Below are 23,270 nucleotides of genomic sequence, written 5' to 3' on the forward strand. Positions count from 1 at the left end.
ATTCCACACTATTGCTCATGACATAAAAAACAGAACAATACAGAAATAAAACACATAAAAAATCCCTTTGAAATCTTAAATTTTTCATTACCTTATCTCACCCCGGAAGTATTTTAGTGTGTGTTATGGCCTTAATTATACGCCACGAGCCTAATATTTGCCTGATTTGAAATAAGGAAATAATAGGAAACCAATACATGAGCCTAACATTTGCCTGATTTGGAAATAAGGAATTGGGAAACAAATCACCAGTAAGTGAATGAAGAGATTCGAACCTATATCCCAAATACGAACTTACAGTCGTATGTCTCTCTCGGTGTATTATTATTATTATTATTATTAAGATTCAGTCTGAGGATCAGTGGTAAAGTGTTCACATCCAGGTACCAAGATTGTAGGTTCAAATCCGGCAGTCGCAATCGGATCTTGAGGGGCGGGAGAAAGTTCATTCGGCATTCCATGGCGTGCGATATTACTACACGAAAGATCTCTGGTGATATATTTTGTTTTCATTCATGCACAGGATCACTAATACTGCTGAAATGAGAGCCTAAAACATCAAATATGCTTTGAATTTCGCTATTACTGAGCATTTCGCGCGAGCAAGCAACTTCCTTCTCAGTCAGCCATCTTGTCAACAACAGAATACAGATTTCTCGATCGATATTTTAATCAATTCTATTTGCCAAAGTTGCATACCAGAGCACTCTGGTGACACTTTGAGACACCAAGAACAGATTTCAATTAGAAATGTTTCCGGAAAATGCCAACAGATGTCACAAATGTCTCCAATATGCGACCTTGCATCCCGGCGTACCAGTCCGCTTGTGGAGTCCTGGCCCAGGCGCTCGAGCGCGTACCAGTCCGCTTACGGGTGCATAGGGGTTAAATGAGTTTTTTACTGAAGAAAGAACACCACCTAATGTACTAAATTCCCCAAACTCAGTACCCAATTCCGTTATTAACCCTTTACCTGACCAACAACATTTTACATTCGACCCCTGTTACTGCTAATAAAGTTTAAAAAGTATTATATTCTATCAAATCAAAAGCCAGAGGAGTGGATGATATCCCTATAACTTTCTTACACAACATTATTGGTGCTGTTTTCCCAATTATTACCCAAATTTTATACTACTGCCTTAAAAACAGAACCTTTCCTTCACTATGGAAACTAGCTAATGTTATCCCTGTGCCTAAGAAACCTGACGCCTCCCTACCATCCGACTACAGACTAATTTCTATCTTACCAGCGATTTCCAAAGCACTCGAACGTCTGGTTCATTAGCAGGTGTTGGAATACGTAAACAACCATTCTCTCCTAGACCCATTGCAATCTGGCTACAAGAAGGGACACAGCACAGCAACTGCCCTGCTCAAAGTGACTGATGACATACGGCACGCAATGGACCAAAGAGTGGTGACAATACTTACTCTCCTCGACTTCAGTAGCGCATTTGACACTATAAACATCCAGACTCTATTAAACAAGATTCAATCTTACTACTTCGATCAACGAACTATTAATTTCTTTCCATCGTACCTCAAAAATCACGCGCAACGAATTATAACCCTTGATCAAAGCTCTCACTGGCTAACCAGGAAGGAAGGCACGCCGCAGGGTAGTGTTTTAGGCCCATTGCTCTTTATCTTGTACATAAATGACATTTCATCTAATTTAAAGAATTGTCGCTACCATCTTTATGCAGACGACTTACATATTTACTGTCGCTGTAAAACCTCTGATTTGCCTCCTGCCTTAACAGGCATCAATGCTCACCTTCAGTGACTTAATGCTTACTCCTTGAAAAATTCCCTCCTTCTTAAAACTCCAAGGCACAAGCAATCATTATTGGCTCTCAAAAATTGTTGGCCACACTAAGATACGAAACTATTCCTCCAGTTATACTGAATGGTAGAGTTATTCCATTCAGCCAAACTGTGAGAAATCTTGGAGTGACAATGAACGAAACTTTAAATTGGTCTGAATGTATTAAGAATGTGTGTAAAAAAAAAAAAAATTTTCGATACTTCATTCGGTTAAAAGAAACAGCAATATTTTACCTTGTACTGTGAGAGTCAAACTCATACAAACGCTAGTGCTTCCCGTCCTTGACTACTGTGACGTCATTCTGGTAGATGCAACAAAAGAGCAGACTTCGAAACTTCAGCGAGCGCATAATTGTTGCCTTAGATTTATATACAGTCTGAGTTGATACACGTCACCCCATACTATCACACTATTTCATGGCTGAAACCTGACAAACGACGATCGTATCACATACTGATGCAGATATACAGACTGCTCTCTGAAGACAGACCACTATACATTTCATCCCAGCTTAAGTATTTGTCCTTTCACAGCAGTAATACCCGCTCTGGTTCCTCCCTTTCTATTCCTGTTCACCAATCCTCTATTGTACAACAATTCCTTTGTTGTGGCGGGTTCTAGACTTTGGAATTCCCTGCCTGTCAGTGTCAGAAATTCCACCTCATTACTTAAATTTAAGACTGCTTGCCAATACTACCTGCTGAATGCAGCTGACTAACTTGTATGACTGGAAGATCGAATGAATGTGAGTTAGAAAAGTGTAATGTATTTTTGTGTAGGTTATTATTTACTATGTATTATTATGTACTCAAACTCTGCTCTCAATGATGTATCACTACAGTGGTTAAGTGTAAGAGAGGGCCAAGAGCCCTAACTTCGCCACCTACAAAGGCATAATAAATAATATTTGAATTATTTGATAAGACCATAGGTGTGACTAAATAAATATTCTTCAAGTAGGAACCATAGTCTATTATCACAGTTACCGAATAAGTACATGTAGAAATACAAAATAAAACGCACAAATTGAGTAGGTATGTACGTATGTAGGTATATAATATACGAGGGCCATCCGGAAAGTTGTACCTGTTTGCGCCGCATGAAGCACTGACGACTCGGATAGCCGCTGGGCAAGGTCAAACCGTGTCAGTGGCTTGTCTGCCTGGTCTGTGTGAGGTTGCGTGACGCTAGCATTGCCTGTGTTGTGTCTGTGATCGTTTAAAATGTTTAAACAAATTGAGAACCCTGCCAGTTGTGAAGTAAGGGCCGTGATTAAAAAATTTCTTAATGCATGAAATGTTCGACCTTGCGATATTCATCGCCAATTAACGGAGGTGTATGGAGACAATGTGATGGATGAGTCGTCTGTTCGGCGCTGGTGTTACAACTTCAACCTGGGGCGGGGAAAACACACGATGAGGAGCGTTCAGGGAGACCATCTGTCATTACAGACCAACTGCTGAGCGCAGTAGACGAATGCGTGAGGAACGATCGGCGCGTCACAATTGATGAAATTGTCAGACCATCTGCATTATTCAAAAATGTGTGCAAGGTGGGTCCCTCGCATGCTTACAGAAGAGCACAAAACCAAGCTTCTGGCTGCAGCACTGACGTTTCTGGGACGTTTTTCTGATGGAGACTCTTTCCTGACTCGCATCATTACTGGGACAAAACATGGGTTTGTTATGCATCACCTGAGAGTAAATGACAATCAATGGAGTGGCATCATGTTCATTCACCAACCAAACCAAAAATTCAAGGTAGTTCTCTCCACCAGAAAACTCATGGCAACCATTCTCTGGGATCGCCGAGGTGTACTGCTCATTGATTTTATGGCCCGTGGAGAGACAATTAATGCTGCATTGTGAAACGTTAAAGAAATTACGGCGGGCAATATAAAATCGACGGCGAGGTCTATTGTCTACAGGCATCATTCTCCTTCATGACAATGCCAGGCCTCGTGTAGCTGCAATAACACATTTTTTGCAGCAATTCAAGTGGGAAACCTTCGACCATCCCCCATATAGCTCGGACTTGGCCCCTTCGGATGTTCATCTCTTTACGAAGCTTAAAGACTTTCTGGCGGGAAAAAGATTTGACAGCGATGAAGAACTTAAACGAGCCGTGACTACTTATCTCAATACGCTGGCAGCGGAGGACTGTGACGCTGGAATAAAAAAACTCGTCCCACGTTATGACAAATGCCTAAATTTGCTTGGAGATTATGTGGAGTAGTAGTGTAAAGTATGCTCCTTCCAATAAAAATGTGTATATTTGTTAATATATACTCCTATGTCTTTATTGCGCAAACGGGTACCATTTTCCCGATGGCCTTCGTAGTACATTATTGTATTTGTTATCATATGAGAATCCCTCCAACAGAGTCCTTGCTGTTTGGAGTTCAGAATGATGAAATTGTGAATTGGAACTGCAGCTGGGAGCTGGTGATGGAGTACATAAAGGCCGTAATGAGTGAACCAGGTATCTGCCTCTGGTCAAAAGGACCATTTGACCATCAAGCAATGTTTCGTTGATTATTCTTTCAGCAAACATTAGCTGTTGCTGAGTTAATTTCCTTAATTTCACAGCGTAACCCTTTGCCAATACCAGAAACTCCTCGTCTTCAGCTTTCAAATACCCCAAGGCCATTGTAAGGAGATCAAGTGCTGAAGGGTCTGACTTTCTCTGTCTGCTAATATGTGCAGACAAATTGGCTGTGGGTGTAGGTTCTGAAGAAGTTCCTATAACAAAAACATAAACCCTATTCTTTTTTTGTGCTTCATTGTGAAAGGCGCATTTTCAACTATCGCCTTTCTAGAGCCAGACGAATTGTTGAGAATATTTTTGGAATTTTAGTTCCCAAATTTACAATATTTCAAAAACCCATCAATTGCCAACTAAGGTCACTGCCATAGTTCTAGCATGTTGTTATTTCCACAATTTTATAAGAAGGCATTCCAGTAGTTATATCAGTAATCAACAACCTGTTTATAAAAATTTGCTCAACATGGAGTCTCAAACAGCATCAAATAGTTGTCTAATTGGTATGAGAAATGGCAGCCGTTTCATCTTGCTCTAAATCAGGCAAAGAAATTTGCAACACTTGCGTCACACATGACAAAGGTTTTCATATGACCCCCAGCCATTTGTCAAAACATAGTTTTTGTGATAACTGGTATAAACAGGTTGCAAAATTTGGTTATGCTGCAAACAGTTACTTCCGCTTCATTAATCATTGAGAATTCAGAATACAGTACTCATAAGTAGGACCCGGATGTTTAAGATCTAAAAATATTAGACATACGCAAACATTTATGACCTAAAAATGTATTAAAATATGACAATAAATATGACTATAAAATATTTTGGTCACATTTTCAAAATCTTCAAAATCTTGCTGCTGTTTAAAATAAAATTATATTGAAAATATACTGTTAAAACCTAGCACATTCAATAATAATAATTAATTAATAATAATAATTTTTAATTGTTGTATTTTGAATTTATTTAATTACTCATTCCAGAAGTAACGCGACTCTGCACAGAATGAAATAAATGGGCGATCAGAAAGAGTTACAATAGCAAAAGACATACATTTTAAAGATTCCAAATAGGAACGATCTTCTATTTTCACGCAACATTGACTTGTTACAAGTAATGTAATGTATTGAATAGGTTGAAGTCCAATAAATTCTCTTATATTAACATTGACTTGTAATGAGAAGAAGACCGCTCAACATCGCAGGATGTTATTAGGGCATATTTGAAATAAGTCAAATCAGAGTTCAGTTGAGGCTCACCTTCATGGAATGTTGCCAGCTTGCCTCTCAGAATGTCGCCAATCTTGGAGGGAGTAGAGTACCCTTCATTCTGACCCAGCACACACTGTAGTTTTACATTTACACATTCACCAAATTCACCACACACAGCCTTTAACTCACTTTCAACATTTTTCACCTGTTGAAGGGCATCACAGAGTTGAACACCGGTTCCTTCTAATTGTTTGATTGTTGTTGATATTATGGAGAAATTTGACTTGATATAAGGAAGATCTCCAGTCATTGAGGTACTTGAAAACAGCATCTTGGCAGTTTTGATGGAGGAAGCTTCGCCTTCATTCAATACATTTACATCATCTTTCATAGCATTGTAATTGGTGCAGTAGTAGTCTGCGTCATTAAGCCACGTTCCCCAATGTATGAGGATGGGTTGGGGAGGCAATGGCACAGAAGGAACCATTTCCTTGAATTTCTGCACTCGTAGTGGAGCTTTAATGTAGATTTTCTTTTCACTACTGAAATTAACTTATCCACATCAGGAAAATTTCCACAAACTTCTTCTGCAACTTTATTTCGTGCATGTGCAATGCATGTTACATACATGTATCATTTTAAGGTAGAGAAACTGCAGGACTTCGCCAGCTTTCACCATATAGGGAGCTGCATCAGTGACTAGAAGTAGAACATATTCTCTCTTTACTCTTTCAGGCCACAACAGAATCATTGCATTACCAAAGGTTACGGCAATTGTTGAGTGGTTTGTTCTGTCCAGTGCTTCACAGGAAATGAGAAATTTATCTCCTGCTTGGTCTCCCCGTAGAACACAAACGACGACATTTGCCACGTATCTTCCTTCAGCATCAGTGGTTTCATCCATAGAAACCCAGATCTTGTTATCAGCGACGTAGGATCGTATTCTATTTAAAACTGTTTTCGTAACAGGTAGTCACGAAGTTCTTGACAAGTGTTCGGAATGTGTTGATTGGTGTATTTCTTAAAAAAATTGCTGAAGTGCTGATTATTAACTTTCTCCATTGGCATATCAGCAGACATCACCATCGTACATAAATCCTTGTTGAAATCCAAAGTTTTGTTTGTCATAGTGACGAAATTCCCTGGAATAGGAGCTGTTGATGGTTCTGTGATGTAACATTTTCGAGCCAAATTGTTTATATGTTTTGCTGTACTGCAGCAGTGTTGTTTGACATTAAACTGCTTTTAAGCTTCTATTTTAATTTTGCACAGCTTATAGAACAGAATAGTGCCATCTGTACTGAAATGATTATTTCCAAACTTCCACACAAATACTCATAATTTTTCATCACTTATCGAACCGTTAGTTTTTGGCATAATGAGTTGAGAGTATTCGCGATCAAACACACATACAGCGAAATCTATCCAGTAACTGAGCCCACTGTACCTTTCTATCACCATCTTCCCCTTTGGCACCCGTGTGAAGACAATTCTACCTGCTAAAGTTATTTACAGAAGCAGTTGATCTTGGCACAGAACCTGACAGTAGGCCATCCTCAACTGTCCTTATGCTTCCTTTACATCTGCTGCTTTCTACTCATCTGTTTCTTTACAGCTTACCCTCCTAATGTACATAAATATATATTTCTAAGGAAGGTAGTTGTAAGAAATTACAGACAATTAGAAGATGTGAAAAGTCAGTCTTTTAGATGATTGCTAGCAGGTATGCGGAAATAGAAGAAAAAAGATTAAAAAATGACAAAAATTCATGGGGAAATATCAGCATGATATGAAAAATTACTGGAAAATGACAAAAACCATTAAGGAAACCAAAATATGACTTTATATGACCCGTGAAAAATGCACAGTTTTAGTCACCGTAAATTAAAAAAAATTAACTTGTATTTTCCATGGAAATAATTTTTTAAAACAAGTGACATTTCATAAACATCCGGGCCCTGCTCATAAGTATATTGCAACCCTGGCTATACTCCTCCATCTGCTGCAGTAGCAGGACCTCTTCGTGAAGAAATTTTTCAAAGTGAGAGAGATAAATGTGTTTCAAGGATTTATTTAGGTATACAGTTTGTATGAGTTTTGATGGATGATCAGATGTGCATAATGAACCCATTGTGTGCTACAGTGACCAGTGAAAACAGGAATGTACATCCGTTCAACAGAGTTGATACATCTGGCCACACACACACCTCTATTTAATTGAACTTAAAATAAATTCAGTGAAAGTTGTGAGAGTGAATTAAAGTGTAATGTGAGAAGATGTGTTATAGACAATGCAAGCAATATGCCAAAAATGATGAGTACTGTTAAAGAAAGGGAAGATACTGATGTAATTACATATGCCTGTTCTGCTCATATTTTGCATCTTCTCTCAGAGGATTTTACCAAGGACACATATAAGGGAAAATGTAATAGAAATTGTGAAATTCTTCTGCAATAATCATTTTGCCAATGCAAAATTGAGGAGTGAAGGAGGGCGGTCATTAATCTTGCCTCAAAAATTTGATGGAATACTTGTCCGGATGATTGACAGATCTGGCCTTGTAATAATACTCAACATAGCTTAGCTGTGTTGATACTGCTACACGGCTGAAAGTAACAGGAAACTACAGCCGTAACTAACTTCCGAGGATATGCAGCTCTCTCTGTATGAATGATGTACTGACGATGGCTTCCTGCCGGGTAAAATATTCCGGAGGTAAACTAGTCCCCCATTCGGATGTCGGGACTACACAAGAGGGTGTGATCATCAGGAAGGTGGATACTGACATTCTGCGAGTCGGAGCGTGGAATGTTGGAAGTTTGAATCATGGTAGATTAGAGAATCTGAAAAGGGAGATGGATAGACTAAAGTTAGATGTAGTGAGTATAAGTGAAGTACGTTGGCAGGAAGAACAGGATTTTTGGTCGGGCGACTACCGAATTATCAACACAAAATCAAACGGGGGAAATGCAGGAGTTGGTTTAATAATAAGAAAATAGGGCAACGGGTAAGCTAATACGACCAGCATAGTGAAAGAATTATCAAGTTAGACACCAAACCAATGCCCACCACAGTAGTGCAGGTCTATATGCTTTCTAGCTCAGCAGATGATGAGGAAATCGAAAGAACATATGAAGAGATAGAAGATTTAATAGAATATGTAAAAAGTGATGAGAATCTAATTGTGATGGGAGACTGGAATGCAGTGGTAGGCCAAGGAAGAGAAGGTAATACAGTAAGGGAATTCGGATTGGGACAAAGAAATGAAGGAGGAAGTTGGCTGGTTGAATTCTGCACTGATCATAATTTAGTCCTTGCCAATACTTGGTTCAAACACCACAAACGACGGCTTTATACGTGGACGAGACCTGGAGACACTGGAAGGTATCAAATAGACTTCATTATGATTAGGCAGAGATTCAGAAATCAGGTGTTGGATTGCAAAACTTTCCCAGGAGCAGACATGGACTCTGACCACAACTTGTTGGTCATGAAATGCCATCTGAAGCTGAAGAAATTGAAGAAAGGAAAGAATGCAAAAGATGAGATCTAGACAAGTTGAAAGAAAAGAGTGTGAGGGATTGTTTCAAGGAACATGTTGCAAACGGACTAAATGAAAAGGCTGAAGGAAACGCAATAAAGGAAGAGTGGATAGTCATGAAAAATGAAGTAGCAGGGCTGCTGAAGTAATGTTAGGACGGAAGAAAAGATCAACTAAGAATCAGTGGATAACTCAGGAAATACTAGACCTGATTGATGAACGATGAAAATAAAAGAATGCTAGAAATGAAGAGGGCAGAAAAGAATACAGGCAATTACAGAATGAAATGGATAGAAAGTGCAAGGTAGCTAAGGTAGACTGGCTGAACGAGAAGTGCAAGGATAATACCAATATAAATGGTCCGTTATTGGACATTATAAATTTTCCAGCTAGCTCATTCTTGGTTGCCAGCGTTTCGCCCTCGTGTGCTAGGGTGGGCTCATCAGTTGGTACCATTTATATTGGTATTATAAATTTGCTCATTCAGGACAAATATTTCAGATCCCCTATGGGAATCAACATCTATGTCAAGTGCAAGGATGTCAAAGGTTGTATGAATATTAAGAGCTCAGATGGAAAGCCACTTATAGGGAAAGAAGAAAAAGCAGAAAGATGGCAGGAACATATCCAACAGTTCTATCAAGGTGAAGGTGTAGATAATTTGGTTCTGGAACCAGAAGAGGCTGTTGATGCTGATGAAATGGGAGACCCAATTTTGAGGTCAGAGTTCGACAGAGCTGTGAGTGACCTCAATAGGAACAAGGCACCTGGAATTAATGACATTCCCTCTGAATTACTGACTGCCTTAGGAGAAACCAGCATGGCAAGGTTATTTCATTTTGTGTGCAAGATGTATGAGGCAGGAGAATTCCCATCCGATTTTCGGGCGAATCTTGTTATACCTATTCCCAAGAAAGCCGGTACCGGGCGAGTTGGCCGTGCGCATAGAGGCGCGCGGCTGTGAGCTTGCATCCGGGAGATAGTAGGTTCGAATCCCACTATCGGCAGCCCTGAAGATGGTTTTCCGTGGTTTCCCATTTTCACACTAGGCAAATGCTGGGGTTGTACCTTAATTAAGGCCACGGCCGCTTCCTTCCAACTCCTAGGCCTTTCCTATCCCATCGTCGCCATAAGACCTATCTGTGTCGGTGCGACGTAAAGCCCCTAGCAAAAAAAAAGAAAGCCGGTGCCGACAGCTGTGAAAACTATCGCACCATTAGTTTAGTATCTCATGCCTGCAAAATTTTAACGCATATTATTTACAGAAGAATGGAAAAACAAGTTGAAGCTGAGTTGGGAGAAGATCAATTTGGCCGCAGAAGAAATGTAGGAACATGTGAAGCAATCCTGACTTTACGCCTGATCTTAGAGGATCGAATCAAGAAGGACAAGCCCACGTACATGGCATTCGTAGATCTAGAAAAGGCATTCGATAATGTGGACTGGACCAAGGTATTTAAGATTCTGAAGGTGATTAGGATCAAATACCAAGAATGAAGAATTGTCTACCATCTGTATAAAAATCTGTCTACAGTGATAAGAATCGAGGGCTTTGAAAAAGAAGCAGCAATCCAGAAAAGAGTGAGGCAAGGCTGCAGTTTGTCCCCCCTACTTTTCAGTGTTTACATAGAACAGGCAGTAAAGGAAATCAAAGAGGAATTTGGAAAAGGAATTACAATCCAAGGAGAGGAAATCAAAACCTTGAGATTGCTGATGGTATTGTTAGTTTATCTGAGACTGCAGAAGATCTTGAAGTTGCTGAATGGTATGGATAAATGTTGGGTAAGGAGTAAAAGATGAATATAAATAAGTCCAAAACAAAAGTAATGAAGTGCAGTCGAAGGAAGGCAGGTGATGCACGAAATATTAAATTAGGAAATGGTCTTAAAGGAAGTAGATGCATATTGTACTTGGGTAGTAAAATAACTAACATTGGCAGAAGTATGGAGGACATAAAATGCAGATTAGCACAAGCAAGGAAGAGCTTTCTTAAGAAAAGAAATTTACTCACTTCAAACATTCATATGGGAATTAGAAAGATGTTTTTGAAGACTTTTGTGTGGAGCGTGGCATTGTATGGAAGTGAAACATGGACGATAACTAGCTCAGATAGAAAGAGAATAGAAGCTTTTGAAATATGGTGTTACAGAAGAATGCTGATGGTGAGATGGATAGATCGAATCACAAATGAAGAGATACTGAATTGAATTGGTGAGAGGAGATCGATTTGGTTAAATTTGCAAGTGATAAATATTATTGTTAATCCGTATTGAAGATACTGAATGTAGGATGATAAAGGGTTTGTTGTGTCACCTATTCAATACATTATAAATTTTTAAACACTTAGGAATTTATTATTATTTCCTATTCAGACATGTTTCACCCTTCATTGAGGGCATGATCAGTCAAAGCACATCCTCAAGGTACAAATCAGGCACCTGATTGGTAATTAAATTGCAAACACTAAGATACAAACATAACATGTTACAATGGGAAAGAAAAAAGAAAAACATGTTCACTGATGACACAGTTAAAGAATATATGTTTATAGACATAGTAGTCGGCACCAATGCGTAAAATCACAGGGTATTTAGCAGAGTCCAGCAGTGGTGGTCCGAAGAATAATTGACGCTACTCTGTTAGGAAATCATAGGAAATTATAAAGTTTATATGTATATTTACATGGAAACAGTTAGGGGAGAAAGGGTATAAAGTGTCTGGCATCAATGTTCATACACTAATTATTAATTACCGTTGGTTGGACGATTACAGGTTGACAGGGTAATTATACAGTAATTTTACACTATCCAATTGAACATTTCAGAAATTACAAGCTTATAATACATATTTTACAAGGGAGCAGCTCGGGGAGAAAGGATACAAATGTCCGGTATCAAGTGCGTCCCGTTGTTTTAGCCGTTGGTTGACGATTGCAGCATTAACACTTATCAGTAATATGCAGAGTGGTCCAACCTCAGTTCATAACCATAGGGGGCAGGGAAAAATATGCCACCGTTTATTCATGAATGTCAAATGAGGTTCTATAGGCCTAGTTATACTGGAAGTTGTCTGGTTGAAGTCACGGGTTCATGAATATGGTTCAATAAGTACATTGAATTTGGTTGGCATGGACGGAGACTCATTGGGTGTCATTGAGTACACGGTGCATCATGAATTGCAACAATGATGGCAGTTATTTGTTGATAATTGTATTTACACGGAATATGTTGCGGGTTAGAATTTTTCACTTTTTAGTTCTTTTAACTTCATGTAGCTTTGAATACTATGTGAAAACATCAGTGTGAGATGCTAGTGAGACTTTAAACTGAAATTATTTTGTAAACGAAAACATAAAGAACCTCAGGACGAAGTTGTTTTGTGCTGCTGGCCTGGTGAAATAGAATGGAGCTGCTTATGGTATAATCTGCAGTGGAGGGATTAAAAGAGAAAGTACATTACTACAGAGTCCGAGCTTCATAGCTGGGACGAGACATCTTCTTTTACTGTTTGTGAAGAGGAGCCGTAGTGGCCTGCCATGTTCGTGCCGGTGCGCGCTGGATTCTAGGAGGCTCAGTCGGTATTACGCGCATGTGTTTGGCGGCGGGGTGTGAGGAGCTTTTGGAGGGAGAAGCATGAGCGGAGTTCATGCGCAGAGGAGAGTTGATGGAATGGAGGGAGGTAGAGTGAAGGGTTGAGCTTGCAGTGTGTTGGGAGTGACGGTTGATAAGGTGTTGAGTTAAAAAAAAGAGGGGGGGGTATGGACTCGAAAATTACATGGATAATGTTGAAACGGCGACGTTTTATTCATCTATACAATTTGTTTTTCAACCAATACATATTGATCTTAGACATTAAGATAGCAGTTCACAATCGTTCATTTTATTGCACAAAAAGTGTTCCCAACTGTAAACAGTTTAATGCCATTGTACGAGGATTATGCTTATCGTTCCGTACGAATAATCATTCGCAGCAACGTATCAACAATTCATATCATTCACCTACACTTTAAGCTATTTTAATGTCACCAAATATTTTAATAGACATATTATATTCTTATTGATCATTTTTTATATTGTTGTAATTAGTTTTATCATTGTATTAATAGACGTTTTTACATTATATGTACTGGGATCAGGGCCCTGACCTATCTTGAATTAGGTTATTTTGGCTGATGATGCTCACAAAGCATGAGCGAAACATGTCCTATTTTTAATATATGTTAATGGTTTTATCCTAAATATAAAGGATTACTAAGTATTGAAGAGGTGGTTTTTATTACTGTAACAATTTCTTATTTTGAATTCCAGTATGGCTTTATAATGAGATTTATAACTTGCAAAGTGGTAATAGGCAAAGTTATGCAACTCTTCACAGCTAGAGCATCATCCGCTGGTATGGAACGTGTGTTTTAAACATTTGGTGGTGTTTATTCAAAGTTAAGGAACAGGCATGGTGTAAGGCAAATCTTCCAAACATGTGTTTTTGTATAAACACTTAAATGAGGAAGCTATAAATGTTCTGAAGATGAAGAACTATTTAGCAACAGGCTTGGTGTAAACAAAGTTTCTAGTTGGTGTTTTTATCTAAAAGAATAAGTCATGAGAAAGAAACTAGTTTAAATACATGATGTAATGTAAATGCCCAAAATAGTATTAAAACACAGAATTTAAATTGATCATTATACTTGACAAACAATGAAGCATAGGCCTACACCAATTGGAAAAAATATTTTCTTACACCCTGGCTATATAGTAGAGATCAGTGCAGTCCACAAAAATATTGTCAGTATTTTGTCATTTACCACGCGAGTTGTCCATGCAGTCTAGGGCACACAGCTGTGAGCTTGCATTTGGGAGATAGTGGGTTTGAACCCCACTGTCGGCAGCCCTGAAGCTGGTTTTCCGCTGTTTCCCATTTTCACACCAGGCAAATGCTGGGGGGCTGTACCTTAATTAAGGTCACAGCCGCTTCCTTCCCACTCCTAACCCTTCCCCTATCCCATTGTCGCCATAAGACCTATCCGTGTCGGTGTGATGTAAAGCAGATTGAAAAAAATTGTCGTTTCTTTTTTTCTTGTCTGTAATACGAACTGGATAACTAGGTTTTTTTTTATTGCTTTTATAATACTAATGAACTTTCTGTAAAGCTTTTCCATTCTTTATCATTGACACAGTTGGAACAATAATACTGCTACTTGTTTCAGCTGCCGAAAGACACAAGCAGTTTATGACAAGTGTGTGCTTGACAATGTTGGTGTTGAGCGTCCTCACTATGGATACTTCTGCCGTGCAAAGATCCATGATACAAATCGTCCTAAGCCAGAAGAGCCCAAGCCTGCTGTCTACCCAGATGCTACTCCATATTTACCAGAAGACTACCCTCGACCTCCAGCTAAATATGGTTCCCGTTTCCACTTTTTAAACTAATGATGGTTGAAGGTTTTAGTAGAAGCTTTGAAGCCCTTGGAGGGGCAGATTTGCTAAAATGTTCAAGAATAGATGTAGGGTTGATAGTCAACAGCAGAGAAGCAGCTGAACCAGGTCCAGCAGACTCCTGCAATGGCTTTCAGTTTAAGATCCGTTCTGTATTACAAAAGAATATATCTCTCGATTAACAGATCGATTGGTAGAAAATAAGTGGCTTGTAATTCTGTAACTTTTTATAATTGTAGATGGAAAAGAAGGCAATATATTTCATTTCATGTCTAGTTCTAATTTTATGTTCTACATTACCCTAATATCCAATGAAAACAAGTCTACTATTGAGTGATGAAACAGGTTTAATAAGGAAAATCAGGTGGAAAATTGAATCTAATCGATCCACAAACATTGCTTCTTATTGAGAGTTTCCACCTTATCAAACTTAAGTTATGGCCAGTTGCAATCTATAAATGTTAGTTAATAAAGTTATTATCTTATTCTAGGATGCATAAATGCTGCCAGTTTTCAGCCATGGCATATGTTGCAGTGTCAAGAGTGCAAATTTATGATGTCCTTACAGTTACAACACTGCCAAAAAAAGTAATTGTCCAAAGAATGTCTTATATATGGAAATCGCCCACTAAATATTTACCCATGACTACCAGGTTTTGACGTATTTAGGTTAGTATACTTTTAATTTGGGATTCGCTTTTCCTCCTTTATTTTCATTTGCTCATCTACATCATGGTTAGATATTGTGGAGTTAGGTGTGGTATATATATTTAATGCCATAAATGATTATGTTAACGATTAAATCGTCACTAATGTTGACAGTAAATCATTTACCCACTTAGAACTCGTATAATTTAAATTTGTTTGAAATCATTCGTAATTCAAATGCTTTATATAGCACTATTAGAGTTAAGTGAATTGTACTATTTTTACAAATTAAGACTAATAAAGTTTGATTCATAAATACTTAACATGCGTTTTAAACCTCAAAATAGAGATTTGATTCTGTTCTTATAAGCCAAATAACTTGGATTGGATTCTCCCAACCTTGCGAGGTGAAAATGATCAACAATTAAATTTAAATGATAGGTGAAAATATGAACAATATATAAATTTATTTGTGAATCTAACATCATCAAAGTTGAATAGCAAACATTTCAAATTTACATAGCAATATAAACACAGTGAATGGATTTTTAAAATCCCCAATTCTCGATCGGATTCACCCCATTTTACGACATACAGTATTTCAGAAGCAAAATAGTCATCCGTCTTTTTTGGTGAGTATTGCTGCTCTTCATATTCAAATATTGCACTGTTTGCATACAGTCGAGCAAACAAAAACAATTTATCAGCTTATTTCTGTTTTCCAATATTTGAAGTTCAAGTCTCCAGGAAACTTCATACTACTTTGTCTTTCAGCATTTAAAGATAGTTTTAATTTCTGTTAGCTTGCAGGAAGAGAAAATCTGTCAAAAATGTATTCAGATTAGACTACATTTCTGTTGTTTCAGTCAACCTATTGTAATTAGAATATGTCTAAGTGCAGTTATTTTATTAGACAGTATCTTTCTTGCTTGCTTTATTGGTGTGTAATTTTTATGTAGTTATTCCAATATTTAAACAGTAATTGAGGTCTCCATGGAATAAGGTGGGATGTAAAACTTGGACAATTTTTCAGGAGATGAAAAAAATTTTAGGGTACGAGAACATAAAATATGTCAAAAATGTTAAGACAATGTTAATTGCAAGCCAGACAACATACTTCCATGACACATTTTATTTTCTCAATTTTAATGTATTGAATAAATGTTATTTTTCCAGCTTTACAGTGGCAGAAAGTTAGATGTGATAAACAGTCCTGTTATAGCCTATATAAATTTGAGTGTGGAAGAACATTGGATGTAGCATAACATGCATTATTTAAGCATTCCTCAACCACTCATTTTCACACTGTCTTACTAAATTTATGAAAACATAAAATATAACAATGGAACATTTACAATGTACAGAATTTAGCAGCAAATGAATATGCGTTATAATGATGTTTGTCTTCTCATTCGCATATGCCTTCCCCTGGTTGACTCTGTTTTGGTGCATCGGATGCAGGCAAGGAGTAATAAAAGTCCCTGTATTTTGATTCCAAAAGGGGACACATGTTCACAAGGTCATGCTTTTTGTCAGAAGTAATAGGAAGAGGAGCTTTGTAGATTGACGGGAAGTTTTCTGTGAGAGGTGGTAACTTCTTTCCCTTTCCAAACTTGGTTATCACATACTGTGACCCTGGTTGAAGAACATTGTGGCTCTTTCTAACCCTGATGGTGTGTGGGTCATCACTGGAGATCTGAAGCCACATATTCTGGGTAATCTTAAGGTTCAGATCCCTTTTTATGTTTCTATCAATAGACGAAAAATCTTTAAAATCATTGTTTCCTTTCTACGACTTCAAAAGATCTAGTAGCACCCGCATGTGCAATAACGTATTTCCATTCCTCTGAAACCATAACACTAGATGCTTCTTTTTACCTTAATTAGGGCAAAATCCCTATTGCAGGGAAGAAAACTATGGACAGAACATAAAAACTTTTGTTCATCTGTAGAAAATAATCCTGAATTAACAAGAAACTGGTATGGCCTATTAATTTCCAATTATTATTTTGCCCAACACACCGATCAGACCATACAATAAGACTTCTTTCTTCAGAAAGTGGTCATTTTGAGAAATTATTTGTAATTTAATGATACGTACACGAGGCGACTTCTACAGAACCCCTCCTGGCAATACTCATGCCAAAGATGCATTGTTACTTGGTTTCTTCCCATGCTGTGAATAGCAAGGTTATAACAAGAGAGTTACCGCTGATAGAAAATACTGCTGAGCCTAAGATCTGGACAAAATAAGACTTGCTGCATATCCTTACATAACACAACCTAACTGGGTTTTGTCTTTGATTTTTCAATGTTAGATTTGAGGTACGCATATGCACTATCTGCCCTTGCATGGTGGAGGTCACTTTCAACTTGTATCTCCTGCCTCACTTTTCCATTTTCCACTGCTTGAAGCTTAACAAATCATTCGTCACATACTCTGCGTGTGTTGCTTCTCGGTAGTCCAAACTTGAGGTTAAATTCAGAATGAAAAATATCTTTGAAAATGTGCTTACCAGCATCTATATCAGGGAATTCTTTAAACATTTCTGCTAATTTTGAAACATTCGGCTTGGGATCTAAATATTCAGTTGCAGTTTTTCTTTCGGCTGTAGTGACTAGGCTGACATGGAAGTCTGTTAATGAATTCCCTAATATAATCTTTAGTTGTGTTTGGTGTTGCATGTGGTCTATTATGACGACCACGTTTGTCCTCTAGTGTTCTGTCTGCATTTTTCAATTTACCTTGCAAAATTTGTCTCCTAAAAGATATCTGATATGTGTCACAAAATGTTTTTTGGCACACTTGCATTAACTCACCGCCCACTTTCACGTAATAAGAAAACGACGCCTTACAGCTTGATGTTGCATCTGACTTCCCAGGTCTCTTCCTACTGGGTTCACTTATACTCATATTGTCACTCAGTCTGATCATTGTAATCCTTATTGTAGAAGTTGTCGAACTCTTGCTTCTTCTTTATCAACATCCATAAATTTGCATCCAGGTCTGAAGCACTTGTTGGAGCAAACTTGATCCTACAGGGACAGGAGAAAGTGAATAACTAATAAACCCTACCATTCTTGAAAGTTTAAAATATTACTTATCAGTAAAATATTTTCAAGTTACTTATTAATGCTATATTTTACCCAGTTACAAGACTGCTTTAACCTCAAAATTAGTGAATTTCTACTAAATTTCTCTTTAAACCAGTTAGAAACCAGTAGAAATAAGAAATGAAGTGGCTGAATATACAAAAATTGGTTATTGCCAATGTACGTGCATTAAATTCATATAAAATTCAACTACAGTAACATCCAACATTTTTTTTTCACTTACCTCAGATGAAGGCCTTTTCTCTTGGACAACCTTTCCTTTCCGATTGGAATACTCTTTCCCACTGCTCCTTGCAATTTTCCTCTCATTGTCTTGTCATTTATTGAAATTCAGCTTATGTTTTTTTTTTTTGAGTTATTCATGTTTTTAAGAACCGATGGTGACAACTTACAACAGGATGCATCCGCCATCTTGCACAACGTCCAACGTTCTTCCAGGGAAGCGAGCTTTTGCGATCAAAATAAAGTGTTCTCAAACGAAATTTCTCTTAGGCTACTATCTTATGGAGGGAGTAACAACCAACGTTATTTCACTGGAACCTCGCTTCAGACCAAAATGTCACATCCAGCGTTATTCCACGGAGGTACCGTACTCAATGTTAGTTTTAATAATGTTTGCATTTAATAATCATGTCCAAGGGTCGGAAAACAGTGGGCACCCAGTCTTCATGACGCCCGAAATTTTTTACCTGCGCCTGAATTATCCAAATCGCTTTTGAAAATTTATATTCGAAATACAGGGTTTCCTTACATATACGTTCCCACCACTTTATACAGTAACAAGTCGTATGGTGTTTTGCATGTTTTCTGTAGCTCATGTATTCTATTATCTGCAATAAAAAATTTCACTGCTTTTGGCAGTCTTGAATTCCGTAATTGGCGCTTAGTGCCTTGGAACTTGACGTTTCAGTTCTGCACGAGAGGTGCCTAGCGGACATGAGACATCGTAGTAGGCCGTCAGACAAGTAGCCCTTAATGTCCACATGTCATAACAAATCAAATTCCATTGCAGGTGATTAGTAGCCGAATACAAGGAATAGACCAGAGTTCTGGAGATGCGTAAAGAACTATTACGTTAAATAATATTGTTTGGCGCCCTAATATTAGTCTATATACTCTTTGGTGTCGGTGATTTCACTCAAGCAGTGAAGTTCAGAGCATTGCTGTTCGTCTGCGGTCTGCACGTTGTTTCGTTAATTGTCTAATTACGTTCGAGGTTTGCAAATGTTTTGAAAGTCGTGAACTTCGTTCGTGAATTCCAGTTTATATGTCATGTTTGTGCTGTTAAAATGCCGTGCTGTGCGGTTGCAGGCTGTACAAACCATCACAACAACTGAAAGAATTCTAAGTTGTCCTTTTATACATTCCCAAAAGACTCAACCCTACACAAACATTGGGTATGTTTTCGTAGAAGAAAAGATGCTTTTAACTCTAAAATCGCACGTATATGCTCCGAACATTTTCTGTCCTCTGATTTTGAAAGAGATCTACAATCTGAACTGTTAGGCCTTCCCCCTAGCCGCTTGTTGAAAAAAGGAGCAGTTCCGTCACAAAATATTCAAACGTTTTCTGCATCAATAGATAATTCAGCGAGAAATACACGCGCCGAAAGGCGGGATTGTAAAAAAGTTCTAGAATCGCTAATAAGCAAATCTGTAGAGAAATCAAGTGAGCTTGATGTCCTTTCTTAAGAAGGACAAATTAACGAACAGTTATGCCATAAGAAAGACAACTTGACCTTGAAGTGCGAACTAGTTGGTGTGATGGTCGAAAATGAAAAATTGAAAGAAAGAATAAAATTACTCATAAGAGATCTGCACAAACCAAAATAACGAAATTGGAGGCAGTTTTAAAGAATTATGAGGATTTTTTTTCTAAATGACAAGAACAATATTTACAAAAGGGAAAATGCACAAAATGGTCACCTGAAGATGTAGCCAAAGCAGTTACAATTCAGTGTATCTCCAAAAAAGCTTTGTCATATGTTAGGGAAACTAACTATTCAGTTGCAGTTTTCTTTCTTCCTAGTGAAACAATAACACGGCGTTGTCACAATTTTTAACTCCACCTGGGTTTTTGGATATCAGTTTTAACTTACGAAAGGGTCAAGCAAATATTATGAATGATAATTGTAAAAGAGATGTAGTGATGAGCTTTAATGAGATGAAAGTTAAATCTGATACATGCTACGATAGTGTCGAAGATGTATTTAGAGGGCCTGATGTAAATGTGCAAGTTATTATAATAAGAAGTCCAACTGGTAAATGGAAACAGCCTGTTTACTATCAGTTCGACCAGACCGTCACTACTGATTTATTTTATGAAACGGTAAAACTTGTTGAGGAAACGGGATTTCGCCTAAGGGCTTTTGTGAATGATATGGGTGGTTCCAAGCAAAAGTTTAGCATCGACCTGGGAATAAGTCCAGAAAAGTCTTCCATAAAAAATCCATGTACTGATAAAGGTGCGATTTGGGCGTTTGGTGACGTTACTCACATCCGTAAGTTAATAAGAAATCATCTGTCAGACCAAAAAACGGTTACAAAAGACATCTTTGTAGACTTAGTACAGTACCAGAAAATTGGGGACTTAAAATTCACTCACGAAATAAGCAAACATTTGCTAGTAACTGGTAGTGAACGACAAAACATAAGAAAAGCTACTGAACTTTACTCTGGGACTGTGGCTAAGGCTATATCGTGTATTTTTTCTGGGAATGAACATGTAGTACAGTTTGTTGAAACTGTTCATGATGGTTTTGATGTTCTTAATGACAAAAATCCCTCATTATCCAACAAACAAGTTCAAAAGTGCTTACGGAATAAGTTTAGAGGAACAGGATGTTATCCTGAATAAAATGTTCGACCTGTTTTCATCAGCATGAGTTATTGGAAAGACTGACTTATTACCTTTTCGAATAAGCTATATGGTTTCCATCCGTAATTTTTCAGGGATTATTTCGAAACCTAAAATCTGAATGAATATCAATATCTACTAGCATCGAAATGTACTCAAGATGTTTTAGAGTCATATTTTTCTATGATCAGAGGCTTAGGTCAGTTTTATGACCTCCCTCTGCCCACAACAGTTACCCAGAGAATAAAGTCCCCGTTACTGAACAAAAGTGCATATGACACAATTAAAACTGCCAACTGCAACAGGGAAGAGTGTGAAACACTAACTGTAGACGTCCTCGACCGAGTAGACTGTGCTGTTACTAATGACACCTTAGAATAAGACGAAACTAAGTTGGAAATTCTTGATTCAGAGTATAAAGACTTTAATTGTATAGTTGACTCATTAATAGATCAGTTTACTGAGTAGCACAATCTCGTAGATTGCTTGAATAATGAAAATAAGAACTTATTGAAAACACTTCGCTGTTACGTGTTTTGTGAGAACTCTTTCATTTATTAGAATGAAAGAAATGAATAAACAGAGAACACTCAAGAGGTAATTGAATGAAAGCTGGGCTACGGATGCGCATGCTGACGCTGCACGGAAAAAATCGAAGAAGATGAACAAAATTAAGCCCTGAAAGTTAGGCCTAAATTAATAGTACCGTAATGTTATTTTTGTTATGCAGATTTCTTTTTCTACTGCTTGTCCCACACATGTGAGGTCGCAGATGCGAACTGTGTCGCACATTGGATTTGGACCTGTTTCACGGCTGGATGCCCTTCCTGACGCCAACCCTATGTGAAGGGATGTAATCACTATTGCGTGTTTGTGTGGTGATTGGTAGTGTAGTGTGTTGTATGATGAAGAAGAAAGTGTTGGGGTAAACACAAACACCCGGGCCTGGAGATTTAATCAGAGGCGATTAAAATCCTCAACCCGGCCAGGAATCGAACCCGGGACCCTCTGAACCGAAGGCCTCAACGCTGACCATTCAGCCAATGAGTCGGACATTATTATCTTTAACAAATTGAACTCTTAATTTTTTATTTTGAAGTGTTTTGTGATTATAAACTACAGCCTTAATATACTTTTGTGAAATAAGGCTCCATATTGTACTGGATATTCAACATTATTATTATTATTATTATTATAGATTTCTGTTAGTACAGTACTTACTATTTCCAGAAAAAGTAACATGCAATATTTAATATTGTGTATTCTTTTTAGACTTACGGTTAATATAATTTCTTAATTGGTAAGCTTTGATTTAATCTGTACGTGTAAATTCTTTCAAGTAATTGAGAACTGTAAATACTAAAATTTCCGGTTTATTGGAACATTTAAAAATGTTTTTTAAACTATTCTGGCTTGTAAAGTAGGTCTGCAATATTTACAAAAGCACACAATCAAAATAATAAAAATACTTTTATGCAATATTTCTGTGGTTTTTCGCGTGAAAATATATTACAACGTAAACGTATTTGTGATGAAGATATGCGGGCCGCTCGGCACATTGATTCGTAGTAAGTTACAGCGCCTCGCAGACTAGGGTCCGCTGACGTCACGCTCCTGGCCGGCTGAGTATGACACCTACCATCTCTCTTTAGCTACCGTGGATTACAGTGACTATATGTATTATTATTATTATTATTATTATTATTACAACTTCCCCCATGCGGAGGCTGCCACAAGGACAAAGTATGTCGGCTACACAGTATTTTGTCTTCTAAGTTACTGTTGACTTTGCTAGTGTGCCAGGTAGAAGATTCACCAAAAGGCTCGGGAATAGATTTGCAATACGGTTCTTCAGATGTTATATAGATGATTGCGGAGTATGGTCACTGAACCTCGTATTGCGGCGATAGCGATGTCGTGAAGTCGTGTCCGGCTGAGACCGAGAGAATCCCATAGCTGTACAAGAAATTTAGGGATTGTGCCTCGAGCTCCGATCATGAGTCCATGGACGGAAATATTGTCTAGGTGATATTTATCTTCATAGTAGTTCACAGTTGGCTGGTAAATTGACTTCTTTTCGGCGTCCACCTCTTCG

At 37.9% G+C, this 23,270-nt stretch overlaps 1 protein-coding gene across 1 annotated transcript in view; it reads left to right on the plus strand.

The window, feature by feature from the left end:
• ND-19 (NADH dehydrogenase [ubiquinone] 1 alpha subcomplex subunit 8) overlaps nucleotides 1-14,832 on the plus strand; it is a 62,742-nt gene extending 47,910 nt beyond the window's left edge. Inside the window, exon 3 of the mRNA XM_067147545.2 lies at nucleotides 14,329-14,832. Within this exon, the coding sequence (XP_067003646.1) occupies nucleotides 14,329-14,551 (223 nt within the window). The 3' untranslated portion in view covers nucleotides 14,552-14,832. The remainder of the gene's footprint in view (nucleotides 1-14,328) is intronic.
• Nucleotides 14,833-23,270: the final 8,438 nt, after the last annotated feature.

The sequence above is a fragment of the Anabrus simplex genome, chromosome 5 (genome assembly GCF_040414725.1).
Source record: "Anabrus simplex isolate iqAnaSimp1 chromosome 5, ASM4041472v1, whole genome shotgun sequence".
NCBI classification, from domain to species: Eukaryota; Metazoa; Arthropoda; class Insecta; order Orthoptera; family Tettigoniidae; genus Anabrus; species Anabrus simplex.